The following is a 20,160-nucleotide window of genomic DNA, read 5'->3' on the forward strand; positions in this document are numbered from 1 at the left end:
GCTGCAACAGCAAAAACGTTGTCACCTATTCTTGTTCTTGGGATAGTTACAAGGCAATTAGATGGACGTCTTGGGTTTCTTGGATTTGACAATGAGGTGAATTAATTTGCCAAGTATAGCGCAGATTTGCCAGTCAGGTTTCTTACGGATGAACAGGTCTCAATGAAGATTTATTCTTGCATCGGGATTGGATTTTAAGTAGAGATCACGATGGTGGGGTCCTGTATGGTACATCCAGTGCAAATAGAAGAGCAGAACGATAAAGCGGGTTTAGTCTTTAATGATTCAATAGTAGCTGATCTGTAAGCAGCGTCACAGTCATCAAACGGTGGTAGAATGATAGCATCAACAATTTGAAGGTGTAATCGAATTGGGGGAAACAATGTTTGTTTCAATGTAAAGACCCTTTTTTTTTCTTTAAGATGTGCTCAATATGCGGTTTAATTTCAGCTTTTAATCCATTTGATAAACCCAAGTATTTGAAGTACTCCGTTTGTTCAATGATGCTGTTTCTGATATCCGTAATAGGTTAAGAGAATGAAGCTGTATTTTATTGGAAGATGCCATGATTTTTGGGGGGGGGGGGGTGAATTTAGGAGAGATTTTAGTGTAACATTTGATGTTTTGAAGAATTACCTGATAAGAGCATGACAGTGCCATCGGCAAAAATATTTAATTCTGAGCGATGTAAATTTAGTCCAAGATTGCATAAATATAATGAACAGATTGGACTCGGCATGGAACCTTGTTGTTTTAATATTTGTGGACGAGATGTTATCACTTTGTACCTTTTTTATAAGAACGGACTGCACCGTGCTTATCTTGAGAGTTCTGGCACATGACAGAAGATTCGGTAAAGACCTCCATTAATTTACCTTTTTATTTAATTTGGGCTTTTCATACGAAATAAAATGACAAATAAATGACTGAGTTGATAGTCCCCCAAACTGTTTGTTCAGATTTGCATCTTTCATGGAGATGGGCGGGCAGGGGGCGGGGGTGAACCAGATCGTTTTTATCACCTTTTCAGAAATGTTCTGCTATTGGCTATGGTTTGCTGCATTCGGTAGCTCTCCACCGTGAGGAGGTTTGGCGAGACGTCACACGCAGGCCCTGCAAACTTGGTGCAGAGTCGGAAACGCGTGGCGTGCATTAAAATGAGCTTTAATTACCACTGCGCTTTAAATAATTTCCACCATTGATTTTTGTTTGGCCTGTTTGTTTCCTAATTAAGGGCGTACTATTTATTGCACCGACACGCTGTGCACGGTCGTTTGCTGTAAACCAGCGCAGACGAGTCTTTGAGGCAGTGCTCCCGCAGTGTTCAACGTTGATTATTGAACAAACTCGTTCCTAATTATTACATTGTATGTACCCTTACCAGTGGGGGGCGGGGGGGGGTGGAAAGGGAGGGTTTAACGGCGCAGTAGTTTGGTGTACTGCGCCATGAACTTGGTGACCCGTGTTCGATTCCCTGCCACTGCTTACGGCAATGGTGTGTGATGTTTGAATCAGTCAAGGGCCCCAATTTCCCCGCTTCCCCCCCCCCCCCCCCCCACTGCAGCAATCTTCAGTGACCCAACACGGTGGGATATTTTCAAACAACCCACATTACCTCCTGTGGTCCTGCTACACTATACACTACATCTGGCAGTCAATTGGCAAAGCACCTGTACCTTTACCAATATTTTATGCAGTATATGGTACAGCCATTGCATTTTAAACCTATGCTGTCTCAGACTTCATTCAGAGTAAGATTATGTATGTAGTGCTTAAATACAACATCTTTATCATGTTTGTTTTACATTATACATCGCATAGAACTGCTGGAGGGAATTAATTCCACGATAAGTTTGGCACAGTAAGTTAAAATAAATTTATATTCTCCTGAACTGTTGCAGCAAGTAACATTTTTCAAGTTCTAGATTTAAGCTGTGAAATGCCTTGTACAGATTAATACATTCCTTGGGGCTAAGTGATATTATTTTTTTAAATCGCACTTATTTAAATATGCACAGTTGCAAAGGGGGGAAAAAATCTGTTCGGCCCATCCCAAATGCTCACAAGATTTCGGATGGCTCCTTTGCCAACGTGTGACGCGTAGTTCAAGTTCAAGTTCATTTAAAGTTCTAAAGGTGTACAAGGCAATGGATGCCTAGCTGAAGATGTTGATGCTGGTGCTATTGGTGGAGACTGCGATGCTGACGACGATGATGATGATGGTAGTAGTGGTGGTAGTGGGGACTTTGTGTGGACTCGCATACCGTGTCGTCTTCGCCGTTGCACAGGTCGTTCAGCACGACCCTTGCCGAGAAGGCGCCGGCCACTGGAACAGTCTCTTCCGATTCAAGCATCTCTCCACCGGGGACCATCTGGCTGCGGAGGTATGCCACACCATGTCCCAGACGCACGTCACTGCACTGCAAACTAAAATTGACCAGGTAAGGACCCACTGAGCTCGTATCACACTTTTTTTTCAGAAGTGACCTGGCCACAGATGATAGCTCAGTGAGATGTGGCTTATGTGGAGATTTACAACAGCCACTTACTCTAAATGCATGTTGCTTCTCTAAATGTGGAGGTAAACACATGAGGACCCGGCGAAAAATCCACGCGACCACAGGGAGAACATGCAAAACTCTAAATAGACAGACGCCATGGTTCGGAATTGAACCCACGACCTCCTTCATACCAGGCGATGTAGTTAACATCTCAGCAGAAGCAGAAAAAGATGGCAGATGAGAGGGTAACAGCGAGACTAAAGGGGTTGGAGGCCACATGGACAGCAGAAACTAAGAATAGGGAAGAGATTGAGGGATTTCGGCAAGACCTTTGTCCCAGCAGTGGGAAGGTACCGGCTGACAACAGTGGCTTGTCAGCCGATAGACCAGTGTGTCAACCACTGCATCACCACTGCCCCACCCACCACCCCACCATGATGGAATGGCGTGGATGAAATTGTGTATATGGTGATTGTGAATGTTTATTTGTGTTGTGTTTTTTTTAAAGGTAAATCCTGATTACAAGGAACAGCCACAAGAGATGGCTGTAGGAGCTTCGGTACGTCTACAATGTTGCTGTATTTTATAGATTGAGAGTTGCACTTTTTACCTTCTCTAATTTTAACATAAACGTTGGATGCATCTAATAGTCTGACCCGTCCCAGAATTGTTCAACTTCGACACTGTGCACAAGTTTGGAGTGCGATTTTTTTTTTTTTCCCCCAGAACATCTTTATAATCGGAGGGCAATGGAGCACGAGTCAATTTTGATGAAATTATTTTATTTAGTGTTTCCGTTATTAGAATCGCTATCATTTGAATGTAGTTTAATTACAATTATTGGTAACCAGGCAAGAGTTCATCGAACGAACACAATCTCTTTTGCTTGTTCCCCTCCTGCTGCCCGCTAACAAATTGCGAGCACGGCGCAGGCATGGCGGGTGGGGGGGGGGTGGGGCAGCCCCGATAGTTTGGCGCGCAGAGCGTCCCTCCGTTTCGGTTACGGCGTGTGCACCCCGAAATGTCGGTTGACGCCGGTGCCCCGCACCACCCCCGGCGATCGCAGGTGGACGCCGAACCGGCAAGCAGCGCCGCGCGGAGCAAGCGCGACCGCATGATGTTCACACTGGTGCCCGTGGACCACGGCAGTGACATCGCCTCCATCTTCGAGCTGGACCCTACTACCATGCAGAGGGGAGACTCGCTCGTGCCCCGGTAATGCCCTGCGGCAGTGTTCTTCACTCGTTTTCAGAGCGCCGATTTTAAGACATCGGTGTGGGGGCCACCACACTATTTAAAACGACTGTTTGACAGCACGATTTCACGTTTGTGTATTATAGGTGGGCCCGCACTATAGGCCACGAGTGGCCACCCAGTGGCCCACAGCCCTTGCAATGAAGAACACTGCCCTACGGGGTTGTTGGCCGCTTTGTGAGGCCCACGCGGTCGAGTGTTTGCCGTTCTCGAGGGCTATTGGTGTTTCCACCTCCGCACGCGAGGTGTTATTCCTCGCAACGCTTTCATCTCTGCTGATGATGAATGCTTCAGCGATGAAATGGGCCCCGCTGGAGTTGTGGCATGAGACGGTGCATTTTCCCAAGCCTGTACGCAGCTTGATAATGCGCACCGATTCGCCCAATTATTCTGCATTTTCCTTTTGTGCTAAGTGGTAATTTTACTCATAAGATGAGCCCTTCATCCAAATTGATTGTATTTTACGAGGTTGGATTTAAATTACATATTTTTCTTCAAAGCTGCATGTATGCAAAATTTAGAAAAAAATTGTTTTATTCCAGACAGCAGCTGAGCTTTTAAATCCCGATGGGGTTTTTTTTTCTTCTTTCTCCCTCCAGTTACATTAAATTGCTCTTTTAAAAAACCTTAATGCACGTTTATTAAAGGTGATTTGGAATATGGTTACGTCCAATACAATGTTTATTTTAACTTTACCCTTCACCTCACATGCCCTTCCATATCCAGTTACTTCTGGATGCTATCATATGGCCTGCGAGGTGGCCAGATGCCAGTACAGCAAGGGATTATTGAATCCATCTGTGCAACGCTTTGTGTTTGTGTTAGCCTCGTGTGTATGGGTATTTTTCAATTTAAAGCTTTCGTGACTGCAGGGATTCATCTTCTTGGTTCTTTTGGTAAGTCACGTAGAAGGGAAGTAATAAAATAATAAAAATAAAACATAATAAAATAATTCTCACGACGTTTTGGCCACAGCGCAAGCAGCCGTCCTCAGGTGGAGAAAAGGTCCGTTGTGGCCGAAACGTCGTGAGAATTATTTTATTATGTTTTATTTTTATTATTTTATTATTTACCTTCTACGTGACTTTACCGAAAGAACCAAGAAGATGTATGGGTATTCTCAGGGTTCTCTGGTTTCTTTCTTACTGCTAAATGCTCGTTGATGGAATGTGACAAAGTCCAATGTGGAGAATCCTCCTGAAAAAGTCTTGAGAAATTCGTGAGGCATTCTTGGGTAATTCTAGCAAATTTGTCGTATTGCCTCGGACCATCTTACACCGACTGAATCCTATCTCATGATATCTTAGAATCTAAGCATGACTCGGAGCCCACCAAGGGCCTAAACATGTGACCGCCATGCACTGGAACAGGTGTTGTAGTCTGCTGCGGGGTCTACTTTGTCAACAGAAGGCAGTACATGAGAAAAAAAAAAACCTTGGTGCCCTGTACGATGCCCAAACATCATCTGTGCTCCCCAACTCTCGCCGACCCATGCTGACCAACAAGATGAGGTTATGGTCAAATAACCCCCTTGATCCACGTGCCATGCAGAGGTGTCTTGCATCCAGCAGTGGATTGACACAGGGGCTGTATGTGTAATGAAGATAGTTAAGGTGCAACATTGCCACCTTTCGCCCGCACAAGTGCTGGCAGCAGGCCCGCCACTAACGTGTGCTCCCAGAGGGCCTTGCTTGAGGGTATTTGGCCTCCCGTTCTAAACTGTCCAGGCACATTGAAGTGAGAGATTAACCCCCCCCCCTCCCCCGGCACTTTAACCAACCGCGCGTGACCTGCCGATCGGCTGTATTACTGATCACGTTCGTCACTTGTTCTAACGCCTGTGTTTTTAGGAACTCGTACGTGAGGCTGCGTCACCTGTGCACCAACACGTGGGTGCACAGCACCACGTCTCCAATCGACACGGAGGAGGAGAAGCCAGTGATGCTTAAAGTGAGTGCCCCTATACTTTATCGCGGTTGACCATGAAGTCGCTTTGGATTTACGCAGTGGTGTAATGATCGGCACTCTGATTTCAAGTTCATTTATTAGTATAGCCCTGTGAACCATTCGGCTCTTGAATCGGGTGCAACTGCAACAAACAAAAAACAAAAACATGAACAAAAAAACATCTTAAAGTGAATATGTGACTGAGTGCAAACAGAAAATCCAATTAAAGACAGCAAAATATTGCAGAAAAAACACAGTACACCAACGCTGTGTGCAAAAATCCCAGTGGGATGCAAGTCAAACAACCAACAACAACCACAAGACAACTTGGATTAAGGCCATCAGTCTAACTCTGTACTACAACAAACAAACATGGCTAAACCAATACACTTTTCGAAATCACCAAAATAAAGCCATGAAAGCAATGAAACAGTCATCGTAGGAACTGTGACCTCCAGGTGCGGCAGTTGATGCAGCAAATCTGGCTGTGACGGTCCCACCTGATGACGGAGACTTGTGTTGCCTCCGAAACGTCGTGATTTTATTATTTTATTTTTATTAATTTTTATTTTTTACCTACGTGACTTTACCAAAAGAACTAACAGTATGAATCCTTGCAGTCATGAAAGCTTCAAATCTAGAGTTGAAATGAGGCCAAGTTTCTTCAATTCCGCACACCCTTTTCTCCCCACCCCACCTCTGTCAACCCAGCATTGCAAATACGCTCACCACAGTTAATCGATCAACGGGTCATGTATGGTAGGGTAAAGTGCGGCTACTTCCACCTTTCCAAATGCCCTCTACTAGATCTCCTCCTGAGTGAAGACCCTTCTGCCAGCAGTGATGTAAGCGAGCCATTGTCGGGCTGCACGTATGCCATGAGCAGCTGCGAAAAAGGGCTTTGCGTGTGTCGTAACGGTCTCCAGTACAACAGATGGCTTTCTATTACTGGAAAACAGATTTCCCGTAAAGTGTAATTTCATTATTACGCTGCAAGATACACGGAAAGGAGAGATGACAGATTGAGATAAGAGCGACGAGGCTGGTGGCGGTGCACAAGCACGACTCTGCCTCGCCCACATCGGTCTAGAATCCTCGCGGAGTAAGTGCACTGGTCAACAACAAAAAAACATTTTTTTCTGGCCTGGACTTTTGCAGCTGTTTTAGACTAATTTCAGGGTGCTGATTCCAAATCTGATCTCAGGTTTGCTTTATCACATCTCATTTTTTAAATCCTTTATATTAAGTTCGCTTGCTTTCTTGCGCGCTTACGACCGTGCAAATCTTTCGGTCGTTTTTTAACCCACTTCCCGTGATCCAATCGAGCTGACATTTTGCACACAGACTCGTTGTGCGTGACAATTTATTTTCGTGAAAATTTTTTTCCAAAATTTTCCACTTTTTAGGGAAATTCTTTTTTCATATTTAATTTAAAATACCAATGTGATAAAAATGAAACTCTTACTCAAGAAAAACAGAAATGAATAATAAAATAAAACCGATGCCACGCATATAAAGGATTTATAGTGAAAAACTTTGTTTTTGCGGGTTAATTTTTTATGCTATCGGCATACCCCATTTTCATTGATTTTACCCGAAATTAACTCCGTCACTTACGATTGCAAGTTGTTGCGAGTCAGTGACTGCTTTAGTGTTTAAAATATGGTGCTGTATTTTTAGGATGGTGTGTTTTTATAATATAATTTTACGTAGATATCCACATTTATTTAATATTTTTTTCTGCAGTGTTTATTGAAAATGCAATATTTGACATCTCAAAAACCTGATGTGATAGACAAAAACCGATGCCAGATTTGGAATCGGCACCCCAAAATTACCTTACAACCGTTGGAATACCTTATGCCAGAAAAAGTGTGGTGACCAGTGTAATCAAAGCATTTCTACAGCCACTTTGCACTTCCAACCCTGGATGAGAGGGCCTCTGCATGCCAGTGGCGGTGAATGGAAATTGTTTGCTCGTCGCCTCGCCCCCATGCCGGTTGATGCAGCTCTGTGGGGTGTTGGTGGCCCCAGGACTGCTTGGAACATTAATTCTAGATTTGAAGCTTTCGTGACTGCAAGGATTCATATTCTTAGGTTTTTTCAGTAAAGTCACATAGGTATAACATTAAAATTAATAAAAGTAAAATAAAATAAAAATAAAAATCACGACGTTTCGGAGGCAAACACAAGCTTCCGTCTTCAGGTGGAACCGTCACAGCCACGATAGCTGTATCAAGTAAATGAGAGATTACAAGAGCTACCACTCCGTATATTTTACTTTTATTAATTTTTATGTTTTACCTACGTGACTTCACCGAAAGAAACCTAAGAATATGCTTGGAACATTGCCTGCCACTGTTAGCCGTGGTGGGGAATCGAGCTTGATGATCTCGTGATTTACACCCACGGTGTGCTTTCCATTGTCACCACTCTCCTTGCTATATAGTGTAGCCTACTCCACGATTATACATTTTTTCAGTTATTATAAGGGGTTCTTATTTCGATTTCAAGCTTTCGTGACTGCAGGGATTCATCTTCTTGGTTCTTTCGGTAAAGTCACGTAGAAGGGAAATAATAAAATAATAAAATAACCATATATTATTTTTTTATTATTATTTTACTTGTATTATATTATTATATTTTTATTTTATATTATTATGTTTTATTTTTATTATTTTATTATTTCCCTTCTACGTGACTTTACCGAAAGAACCAAGAAGAAGGTGTTCTTAATTAAACATTTTGGTGGGTGTGTGTGGGCGTGTTTTTGCCACTGGGGGCTATATATCAATTAAAGTAATATTGTACGTTGTGTCTGAGCATTGTGATCTAGAATGTGCAAATAATAATTAAAATAATGATGCCTGTTCACACACTGGCGACCGTGCCTGCGAATCCCCCCCAGTGCCTATCCCACCCTCAACTTGCGTAATCTGTCGCTTCCTTTAATGTGCAGTTTAATTTGGCTTCACGTCAGAATCGTTATGAGAATATTTATACTGGAGGAATCTGATGCGCTTGTTAAGCTCTTTTTTTTCACCACCTTGCGTGTGTCCATGCTACATGGTCCCCCCCCCCACCGCCCGCCTCCCCTACCACCAGATCGGCACGTGTGCAGTGAAGGAGGACAAGGAGGCGTTTGCAATCGTCCCCGTGTCTCCCTTGGAGGTCCGAGATCTGGACTTTGCAAACGATGCCAGCAAGGTCCTGGCCTCGATCGCTGTGAAGCTGGAGAAGGGGACCATCACCCAGAACGAGAGGAGGTGTGGAGCCAAAGGCGGCGGTTGTGGTTATTGTTGTCGTCTTATCCTTCGCCAAATGAACCGCAGAATTTGTTTTATCATCGGCTAAATTGAACGCTAATTTCTTGAACTGCTTTTCGTTTTAGTTTGTCCTTCCGCCACACCTCCGATTTAGCACTGTTGGCTACATACAGTGCGAAAGAAGTTCAACACGTTTGTAATCAACCGACTGCTAAATGATGGCCTGTGTTTGTATGTATGAACTTCTTTCGCACCATACGTAGCCAACCCGTGCTAAACGCCTGCCCAACTCATGACCTAATCCATCAATCCTGTGACGTAATAATAATCTATCTAGCTCGTCGATGTGTCCTTACGGTGGTTTGGCACGATGTCCACATGTTGTGAGTGAAATTTCGGCTGTAATTTGAACAACACGCTGTACAACCGAAAATGCATCGACGGCTTCTTCCAGCGTGTGGCAAGTACGCGTAAATAGTACATCGTAGGTTTTGAAGTTCGCGAGCCATGTGATAACTTCAGGAGTAGCGCGACTAATACTTTGCAGTCCGCTGGAGAGCTGTTCAGCAGAAACGCAGAAGCCTCCCCAGTAATCCATCTAGCTCCTGCTAAAAGGGCAGATTTCATGGCTTCATCTTGCTTGATGGACGCGCATGCCCTCAGGCACGTTCCATCCCTTTCGCTGCCACTCTGTCATTATTCTTGACCAGCGTCCCTTCAAGCGATGTGTCCTTCTCGAGCCCACTTATTACTTAACATTTAGAATGATATCTCGAAGCCTGCGTATCTTTGCGTGCCTCGAATTTTATCTCCACTGTGTAGGTGTTTTTAATTTTAACGACAGCAATCCATCGAGCTCCCGCGCATGGGCCGATTAATTTTTCAATATCATTGCTCCATCTCTGTCCTGCATGTCGTCTCGGGCTCAGCTGTTGTAGTCGGCCAGTAAGTTAAAACTGCTGACACATGTCTTGCCCAATTTCTTCAATTCCTTCCTATCCTTAGTTTATTTTGTCCAGTTGTGGCCTCCGACCTCTTTAATATCGTCCAGCTACTACCGTCTAATCCGCTGTCTTCCTCTGGTTCTGGCGAGATGTTAACTACCTCGCCTGGTATACGGGAGGTCACGAGTTTGATCTAGACCCCTGTGGTTGCGTGGATTTTTCTCTAGGTCCTCTGGTTTTTCCGTCCGCGTTTGGAAACAAACGTGCATTTACAGTAATTTCGCTGCGATAAATTTCCACACGATTGGCCACTTTGGGCTATCATTTGTGGCCAGGATGCTTCTGAAAAAGAGGTATATGGATCATTTGTCCTTGCCTAATAAAATAAAAAAATTAAATAGTTTAGTTACTCTCAGGCTCCACTCCGTGGTTAGTTTTGTTTCTCGTCTCTCATCGGCCGTTCTCATGACGGGGCCTAGCCCCATTGCCATTCACGCCGTTGCTACACGGAATGCGGCTGTGACGTTGGATGTTTCCTGGCCCGTAGGTTTGTGACGAAGCTGCTGGAGGACCTGGTGTTCTTCATCGCGGAGATCCCTAACACGGGACAGGAGGCGCTGGACGTTGTCGTCGCCAAACCCAACCGCGAGCGGCAGAAGCTGATGCGCGAGCAGAACATCCTGAAGCAGGTGAGGCCCCCCCTCCCCGTTCCACGTGACCCTGCTCCCAAAGGTCGCTGCCCATCATGTGGTGAAAGGTGTGCAGTCGGCGCCTCCCCACGACCATCGTGACATGGGGAAAAGGGCATTCATCTAGCAGTGGGATTGACAAAAGTGGTTGTGAAAAATGTTACGCTCAAAAGCCTTGCTCACCCCCCCCCCCCCCCCCGTCTCGGGACTCTCCATTCAAGAGGCTGCATTGCGAAGTTTGCCCCGCCCCCCGATTTTCCTTTTTAAGGAATTGCTCAAATCATAGTTTCGTAGATGTCGGGTGGAGCAGGCGTTGCAACGGCGATCGGGCCTACGGGCTGCAGTGGCCCAGGCACTGGCTACAGAGAGCAGTGGAGGGTGGGGGGGGGGATTTTGACAGTTGGCGCCATTTTTAAATTTCTATCCGTGTATCCCAACCACACTATCCCAGTGTGTAAACAAACAAAATTCTATATTTACTAATCAAACACCAAACAACCTTTCATCCTTGTGGTGAGTCCAACTGAGTCGCAGACGTTGTCTTGGGAGCAACACTTTATTACATCAACTCAACACAACATAACGTAACCTACACTTGGGTGTTGAACGCCCATCTAACCACGCTACGGCAGAACTAGACACGGTTCCGCTATCCCGGTCCGGACCACGAGCTGGGTCCCGGACTGCGTGGCGAGAGGCTTCTTCAACCCGAAGTGGAACTTCTTTACCAACAGTCAAGAACCCCGAGCCCCACACGGGGGCCCCCGTTATATCAGCCTGGGCCGGGGCTGGCTCCGCCTCTCGCCCCACCCACCTTCTAGATCTCTCCAGCTCTTTACCCAAGGCTCCCGAGAGCTCCTCTATACCACGTGACCACCCAGCGGCCCCCCTCCAATATCATCCGGTCACGTGTCGGCAGGTCAACCAGCGTATCATGCCCCAACATAACCCTGGCTGGCTGACACTCCCTCTCGCTCCCTCACCGGGAGCCCGCACCGCACACTGTACGTGGTGGTGCTTCTGCGCTAACCAGCGCTCGCCGAAGCCCCGCTAGGGCTGGTACTACGCCCAGTAACCGGGCTGCACATAATGACAACATTATATCCGCCATGGCCTCGCAGGCCCAGCACCACAGTGACATTCACAGTCGCTACACTTGTGCTAATCTTAAGCATTTAAATTTGAGTCTCCAGCGTTTGCATTTTTTAAATGTAATTATGAAAAGTTAACTTTTTTGTAGATCATAACTCTGTTTGTTATATGTACAGTAGTTAAGAGTAAAACTAATCAGCTTCTGCCTTGTTTCCAGTGTAATCTGTGAATGTTGCTGTCTCGTGCGGCGAAACTGCATTGGTAACAATGGCAGAAACTATTTTGCGTATTTAATTAAATGCGAATTAAAATGTTAAAAAACGTGAAGCTGGCCAGGATGGGTTAATCCTTGCTCGGTATGCATGTACAGCCACCGTGTAGGTTTTTTTCTCTCATAATTATTCATATACAGTAAATGTGAATAATTATGAAACAATGTGCACCATATTCTCTGGAGTTGCAGAATGCACTTCTGTACTTTAAAGAAAAAGTCGGGGCTGCGATTTATAATCCGATTAATCTTAATTTCCCATACGTATGTCAACAAGTCACTCTTTTGTAAATGTTTGACATTGTAAAAGATGACGACTTGCTTTTAACTGTTTACACCTGCTTCGTGTCTTTCACAGTTTACACAAGCTGTAAAAGCTCGTAATATAACGCCAAATTCAACATTTCGTCTGACACCCATCTGTGTATTTATTTTATTCCCTTCCAAAACCGTAACAGAAAAATGGCTGCGAGTACAGTACAAATGGTAGTCGTCCACCCAAAGTGGGGTTGAAACCTGCAGTGTGCAACCATCGCGCATGGCAGGACGCTGTAGGCCTGCATTGTGAGCAGCAAGGGGGTGGTGCGGCAAAATCTGTTGTGCTGTACTTCTGTGCTCCCACTCTTGTCATATGCCTTCACCCACCCGCACTGCCTAGCGTGTTCAGTAGCGTGGTCATATGGGAGGAGAGCCTCTATCAGTAGATTGACAAGCGTGCTTAACATTCAGATGTTTGGAGCTTGGACTGAACTGATGAAGTCAATTAATGGACTAATTTGTAATTAACTTTTTTCTTCTGAATTACTCCAGCCCCATTTTAAAAAAATGCTCACTGCCCCAACCAACTTCCTGCCCTCCGCGAAGCCAGGAAACTCCCAAAAAGCCATGCCCAGCAAGACGGATGCAGCTGATGATTCTGATGCCACCAATCCCCGCCCCTCTCGCTTCCTGTCAATTGACACACGCGAGGCTGGGTGACAGTTTGTTTTCCAACAATTTTTGTGTTATCCTAATTAGGCACGTTATCAAAACCAATCATCTATAGAGTAATTAGTTCCGATTTAAAGCTTTCGTGACTGCAGGGATTCGTCTTCTTGGTTTTTTTGGTAAAGTCACGTAGAAGGGAAGTAACAAAATAATAAAAATAAAACATAATAAAATAATTCTCACTATTTTATATTATATTGTGAGAATTATTTTATTATGTTTTATTTTTATTATTTTATTACTTCCCTTCTACGTGACTTTACCGAAAAAACTAAGAAGAGCAATTAGTTCATTAATCAGAGCCCAGCTCCGTAATGGTTGAAATAAGCGACCAGCGGTGTCGTGTTGACGTTTGTGACACCTGGCTACGCTGTCCATTGGTGTACCGGTGGCATAAGCAGTCGTGACTGGGTGGGCGCGCGTAGATTTTCAAGCTGCTGCAGGCACCTTTCGTGGACGGAGGCGACGGGCCGATGCTGCAGATGGAGGAACTGTCCGACCAGCGGCACGCCCCCTTCCGCCACATCTGCCGCCTGTGCTACCGCGTGTTGCGCCACTCGCAGCACGGATACCGCAAAAACCAGGTGTGACTGCTGCCCCCCCCCCCCCCCCCCAATGCTACTCGTCTTGTGTTCAATAACGGCCGTGCAGGCTTTAGCAGTGCAATGACCCTTGCCCTCAAAGATGCGAGTGGGTGCAATTCAGGGTCACGATTATGATGCAATTCAAATTTGTGGTGATGAATGGTAGGCCCTCGGTGCCTGTGAAAGGGTGGTGTGAATCCATTGCGTAATATATGAATGAACGGATAGATGCGTGTGTATTGAGTATAATAATCGCTGTGCATGTATATCAATCGATATATTGATACATTCACATAACACACTCTCGTAAAAAATTTCCCCTCTTAATTCGATTGCCACGATTCGGTGTCACAATTTATTTGATTTAAATAATCTATTGCCATTTTTAAGTGGCTAATTTAGCGACCTCGTGACTGGATTGACCTCCATTAACCCATTGCGAATAAAGTATACAGATCAGGAGCAAGCCATTATTACGTGCACACTTTGCATGTCTTGTGCATGCAAATATAACATTTCCATGAATTCATCATTAGATTCCGAACCAACAATATTTGCAAGTGGACTGCAAGCTTTCCAGGCCTTGGAAATTGCATTTGGGATATTTTTATATGTGGAAATGTCACAGTGAGTAGGGGGAAATGAACAAAATCGGTAAAATTAGTCTGGTAAATTCTGATGCGAGTGGATTGAGTGATGGGTCGGTGAGTTTAATTGAAATTATTTGTTCAGTGAAACCCAGGAAAATAAAAAATGAACACGTTACGATTCTAGATTTGAAGCTTTCGTGACTGCAAGGATTCATATTCTTAGGTTGTTTTCAGTAAAGTCACGTGGATAAAAAAAATTACATTAAAATTAATAAAAGTCAAATAATAATAAAAAATCACGACGTTTCGGAGGCAACACAAGCTTCTGTCTCCACCTGAAGACGGAAGATTGTGTTGCTTCCGAAACGTCGTGATTTTTATTTTACTTTTACTTTTATTAATTTTAATTTTATTTTTTTATCTATGTGACTTTACCGAAAAAACCTAAGAATATGAACCGTTACGGTTGTCTGAATTGGTTGTGGTATTCGGTGCTATTTATCAATGTTTGTAATTGCGAACACAACATCAAAGCTGCCGACTGGCCATGAAGGAAGCCACGGGGGGCATGGGTGAGGCAACATTTTACATCTAATTGTAGGTGACACTGTCATATTTTCCAAACCATAATTCACATCATGGTTGACAGTGCTGTAGGTAAACTCTGGACTGGGAGCAACCCATAACTGCTTGGCCCATGTGGTGATGTCCTATCGCCCCCTGCTGTGTTGTTTTAAACCACAAAAACCGTTGAAACTTGTGCCATTGCCCCAAATGGAATAGACAAGGAACGATTCGGTGCCATTGAGATTAAGTGTCTGCTTTAAAACTCTTTCAAAGCATTGCATTACGCCGCAATGGTCAACCGGCAGCAAAACGCAAAATGTCACAAGTTGCCTCCTGCAAATGCTTTTAAGCGACCTATTTGACCGCAATTTTCCGCATAGCAGAGATGTTTGTCGCATCACCGTCAAACCAAAACGTTCTCACAGCTTTTAATGTCGTGCTAAGTGAAAAAATAAAACAAATGTCACGTTTTTCTTGTTCAGTCCAATTCTGACTCAACTGTCACCATCAACTCGGTACTCAAAAACCCGGTTTAATAACAGTCTGCTGGATTTGAATTTTATTGGTGCCGGTTCCCTGCTGTAATCCCCCAAGCCCACCCCGCCCACACCGCCGCTGCTGCTGCATTACCTTGTGTGCGTGTGTATATATATATTATTAACATCTTTGTATCCCTCCCTGCCACCGACCCAATTTCCGCAGGAGTACATTGCCAAGCAGTTCGGCTTCATGCAGAAGCAGATTGGCTACGACGTGCTGGCGGAGGACACCATCACCGCACTGCTGCACAACAACCGCAAGCTGCTGGAGAAGCACATCACGGCCGCCGAGATCGAGACCTTCGTGTCCCTCGTGCGCAAGAGCCGAGAGCCGCGGTGCGTGGCACCCGCTGGCCGTCGCGCTGCGAACGCCGCCATGTCAATGTGGGGGAGGGGGGGGGAATGCCGTCGGTTGGTTACGTAAAACTTTCTTTGTTCATTACGATTTATTACTAGTAAAAAAAATTACTATTAAAAACTGAAATATTGAACTATTTTGATAGGTAAGGCCCACTGAGCTCTAGCATATTTTCAGAGGCGACCTGGCCACGAATTATAGCTCTACAAAGTGGCTTATGTGAAAATTTACAGCAGCCAAATACTCTAAACGCATGTTGATTTATGAATGTCGAGGGTAAAATTGGAGGACCCAGAGAAAAGTGCACACGACCACCGATGGGGAGAGAAACATTCAAACTCCAAATACAGAGGTGAGGTAGTTGGCGTCTCACCACCATGGACCGCACGTTGTAAAGTGCGAGGACTTTGCGTTGCAGGGAAGTTAAAGCTCCATGTGGTGCCAAAGTTCGGACAACGTGCCAAAAAACAACGTTGCCCAGCGGTAGCGGGTTCGCCGCTTGTTTGCAGAGGTTCCTGGTTCAAATCTGGCAGGCTGCCCTGGTTATTCCTGCGGGTGTATTGCCCATAAAATGTGCCGTCTGCTTCGGTGACCGTTAAATATCCCGTGATGCTTTTCGAAAAGAGTAGGCCAATTGTGTCGGTGTCATGTTCTAATGTGTGCCATATTAGAAAATGTGCCCGCAAAAATACTGCTGAGGCAATGGTTTGATTTTAATGTTGGGGAGTCGTTAATGTGCTGCAGGTTCCTGGACTACCTGTCGGACCTCTGCGTGTCCAACCAAACGGCCATCCCCATCACCCAGGAGCTCATCTGCAAGGCCGTACTGAACCCAGCCAACGCCGACCTGCTAATCGAAACAAAGTGAGTGAGCTCATAACGGCAGCCACAAGATCGCGTGCGGCTTGGTGCAGTGTGTGTGCAGTTTTGCCTTGTAGCTTATGTTTTTCGATTTAAAGATTTCGTGACTGCAGGGATTCATCTTCTTGGTTCTTTCGGTAAAGTCACGTAGAAGATGGCTGCTTGCGTTGTGGCCGAAACGTCGTGAGAATTATTTTATTATGTTTTATTTTTTATTATTTATTATTTTCCTTCTACTTGACTTTACCGAAAGAACCAAGAATGTTTTTGTTTTACAATGCGTAATTAACCATTTTCAGAGGAGTAGCGATGTACGTCACGCAACTTGAGCACTTGCATGATAAGTTTAAAGTGTGTCATCTTCGTACTGAAATGAGAATTGGCTGGTGCTCCCCTCTGCATTTGAAGACCTGAGTTGTAGTGGAAATGCCCACTTGCGATGATGGGGACAACAGGTTTTTTTTTCAGTGGTCGAGATAGAATGCATTTTACTAATCCCAAATGGATGATGGAACTTGGTGGCGAGGTGCTGGCTTAATGATGGATGGTGCTAGATAATAGAAGACTGGTGATGATGGTGAAGATGGGTGAATGACGATTTGATAATAGGAAATCGGTTGTGATTATTGATTTCATGGGATTATTTGAAAATCGGTGAGTATAATCATTATTTTGTTGGTTTTGATCGAATGATTGGTAACAATTGACGACTGATCTTTATTAAGCCTTGAACTCGCGACTCCAGTCTCTCCTGCCATACCAACCAAACCCTCCCCCTGGCCTTGCCATTCAGTGCACTTGCACCCATTGCGTGCCTTTATATATTTTTAACAAGTCGCTGAGCACCTGCTCAGAACGTCAAGCGGCAAGCAACAAACGGCACTTAAAGTTGTAATCGAGTAGAAAACTTTCTCAACTATGAGCAAGATTATAAGAGCTTCAGAATCCGAAATTATTTCGTTTGGAGGAATCTGATCAGTTATGAAGCTTTTTTTCAGATGTCCAGTAAGGGTTGGGTGAGCTTCGCTGGAGGGGGATGGATGAGGGTGGGGGGGGGAGCGGTATGTATGTTGAACTTCTTTTGCACCCTACGTCGCCAAACCACCCTGATGGGAGGTACAGGGGAAAGGAGAACATTCAATACCATAATCAGTTGTAAAGAAATGAGTTTTCAATCTAAGTATCCGCCATACACTGCAACATCTTGCGCCCCACCGATCCCAGGCTGCTGCTGCCTCCGCGTGGTGATTCGGACACCGACCTGTGCGGAGACAGCCACCTGTCTGTCGGCGAGGAGGAAGAGGAGGAGGAGGAGGAGGTTTGGCTCATGTGGTTCGACGCCGAGAAGTTGTCGCGCTGCAAGAGTATCCGCGAGCTGGCGCAGGAGGCGAGGGAGGGCTCTGAGGACGACCAAGCGGTGCTCACCTACTTCCGGTGAGCATGCAGCCGGCGTGACTGCGATTGGTACATCTGTGTGTAGTGTGTGTCGTGTCTACCATGTGTAATAAAGGTCGTTGAAGCGACTTCTGGAATCCGGTCTTTATTCGTCTTTCATTACAACACTCCTTCACGCTGCCTGACAGACAGCGTGAGAGGCATAGAAAGAGAGAGACGCGCGTAGCCACGTGGCTGCCTGGACCCCCGCTCTCGTGTGGCCTCTTCCCTTCGTTCGTTCCAGTTCTGACCACGTGTTTGTCTCCACCCCTTTTAATACCCGGGTCACGTGGTACATTTCCACCAATCCTGGTTAGCCTCTATGGAATCTTCCAGACTCCATGGTACGCTCCCAGAACCACGCCCCTGACTCGTCCCACCATTGACTGTGGCTAAAGCCAGCAGAACCAATCCTCTACTTACAGCTGTCACCTTCCCATTACGTCAGGGCCACGCCCCTAGACTTCTCCCCATTGGCTATGGGCCAGGACCGGCAGAGCCAATCATCGTAGCAGGTGTAATCCAACAGCAACCCGGATATGTCCTCACATTACACATGCATGGTGTCTGTGTGCATACTCTGAATAGCATCTGTGCATATTTGGGGGAGTGTCTGTCTCTGTGATTGTGGTGCTGGCCACCACCACCCCCTCATGTGCCATGCCAGCTTTCATAGGTGCTCATGTATAACACTTGCCCCAACAGTCTGTTAAGACTATACAGGGGATCTTTGCATTTGTCTTTTTTTATTGTAGCACGAGAGTTTTCCAGCAGCTATGTGTGCCCCTCCTTGATACCGGATTTTGGAGTCTCTCGGGTGTGAATGTTGAACCTCACAAATCCTGACACTCTCTCGATCTCTGTATCGTGCACAGGTACCAGTTAAACCTCTTCTCGCGGATGTGCCTGGACCGCCAGTACCTGGCGATCAATGCCGTGTCTGGCCAGCTGGACGTGGGCCTCCTGCAGCGCTGCATGGCCGACGAGTCTTTGCCCTTTGACCTGCGCGCCTCCTTCTGCCGCCTCATGCTGCACATGCACGTGGACCGCGACCCCCAAGAGCCCGTGACCCCGGTCAAGTACGCGCGGCTCTGGTCGGAGATCCCCTCCAAGGTCACAGTGGACGAGTGAGTGCCGCGCCCCCTACCCCCCGTGCACACCGGTATGGACGTGCGCAGCCTTCGTTAAGGGGAACGTTAACGCCAGATGTTTTTGTCGTGCGCGCCGCACATGAGCGAACGTCTCCCCCCCCCGCCTCCCCCCCCACCCCTCCTTTCCCCGGCTGTTAATAAATGCCGTCGTGCACACCAGGGGTGAAAGATGCCAACCGGAAATGCGCTCGCATGAAAGGTTGTCGGGTTGCGCAGCTGTTAAAGGTCGTCACTGAGATGGGATGTGACCTTTTTGTTTGTTAGGCCGTTGTTTGTTAGGCCGTTGTTGTGGAACGACATTATACAGGTGATGTCATTGGAATGCAAAGCCAGGGTTATACATCGGCAAATATTAGGTGGCCTCGGTTTGGGACTTTGCTCGGCTGAAAATCGAATGTACTCTGTGAATTGCTCTATCTGCTCCCTGGATGCTTGAACCATTGGTTGCCAAAAAAGCCTCGTCGGTACCAAATAGCGTGGTAAATGCTAACAATTCATTTCTTGAAGCATATCACCAATATGCATCAAAGCAAAATTAACTGAAAAAGATCTTCATAGCTCATCGGATTTCTCCAGGATAAAGATTCTGATTCGTTTGATAGAGAAAATTGTTTTGGTTAAAAAAAACTTCTATCGGATATTTAAATGCATCCAAACCGTAAACAAAACATATGTATGCTGGACTTTTCTGCCCATGGTGGATGCTACCCATGATGGATTCTGACCAAATTTGCCACCGACGGTTGTACTGACAACCCCCCCCCTCCCCCGGCTCATGTGCTAAGTAGAGCTCTGCCTTGCATTCATCTAAGAATACAAAAGTGTTGCAGACTGAAGAGCAAACGGATAGAACATTGCATCGAGCTGCTTCCATTACCATTCTTATTTTATCACTTGCAAACCTGCACATTTATCAATGACCAGAGTGTGTAACGCTGGCCGTATTTTGTTGTCAACGTTTAAAATAGCCCTTGCATGCGGAGAAGTTGCCCTTGGTGTAAAATAAACCGTTTACATTTTTAGTTTGGTTTTGCCCATCCTGCTGCTTCAGTCTGCTGCCGATATGGCCATCCTTCCTCCGTTCTACCCATACTGGGTTTTGTCCAGGTGCCCTCAGTTGCCTTG

General features: G+C 45.7%; 1 protein-coding gene across 4 annotated transcripts in view; it reads left to right on the forward strand.

Annotated features, from left to right (window-relative positions):
* The window catches only part of LOC133351784 (inositol 1,4,5-trisphosphate receptor type 1-like), a 155,555-nt gene that overhangs the window by 38,058 nt on the left and 97,337 nt on the right, over nt 1-20,160 (forward strand). For all 4 annotated transcript variants that reach the window (XM_061567301.1, XM_061567303.1, XM_061567302.1 and 1 more), the window contains 11 exons: nt 2,289-2,384; nt 3,010-3,060; nt 3,568-3,716; nt 5,606-5,705; nt 8,808-8,968; nt 10,460-10,601; nt 13,377-13,535; nt 15,395-15,567; nt 16,334-16,453; nt 17,675-17,884; nt 18,760-19,011. In XM_061567301.1, coding sequence (XP_061423285.1) covers nt 2,289-2,384; nt 3,010-3,060; nt 3,568-3,716; nt 5,606-5,705; nt 8,808-8,968; nt 10,460-10,601; nt 13,377-13,535; nt 15,395-15,567; nt 16,334-16,453; nt 17,675-17,884; nt 18,760-19,011 — 1,613 coding nt within the window. The remainder of the gene's footprint in view (nt 1-2,288; nt 2,385-3,009; nt 3,061-3,567; nt 3,717-5,605; nt 5,706-8,807; nt 8,969-10,459; nt 10,602-13,376; nt 13,536-15,394; nt 15,568-16,333; nt 16,454-17,674; nt 17,885-18,759; nt 19,012-20,160) is intronic.

Source organism: Lethenteron reissneri, chromosome 38, assembly GCF_015708825.2.
Source record: "Lethenteron reissneri isolate LAM-NWPU_2019-01 chromosome 38, ASM1570882v1, whole genome shotgun sequence".
NCBI classification, from domain to species: Eukaryota; Metazoa; Chordata; class Hyperoartia; order Petromyzontiformes; family Petromyzontidae; genus Lethenteron; species Lethenteron reissneri.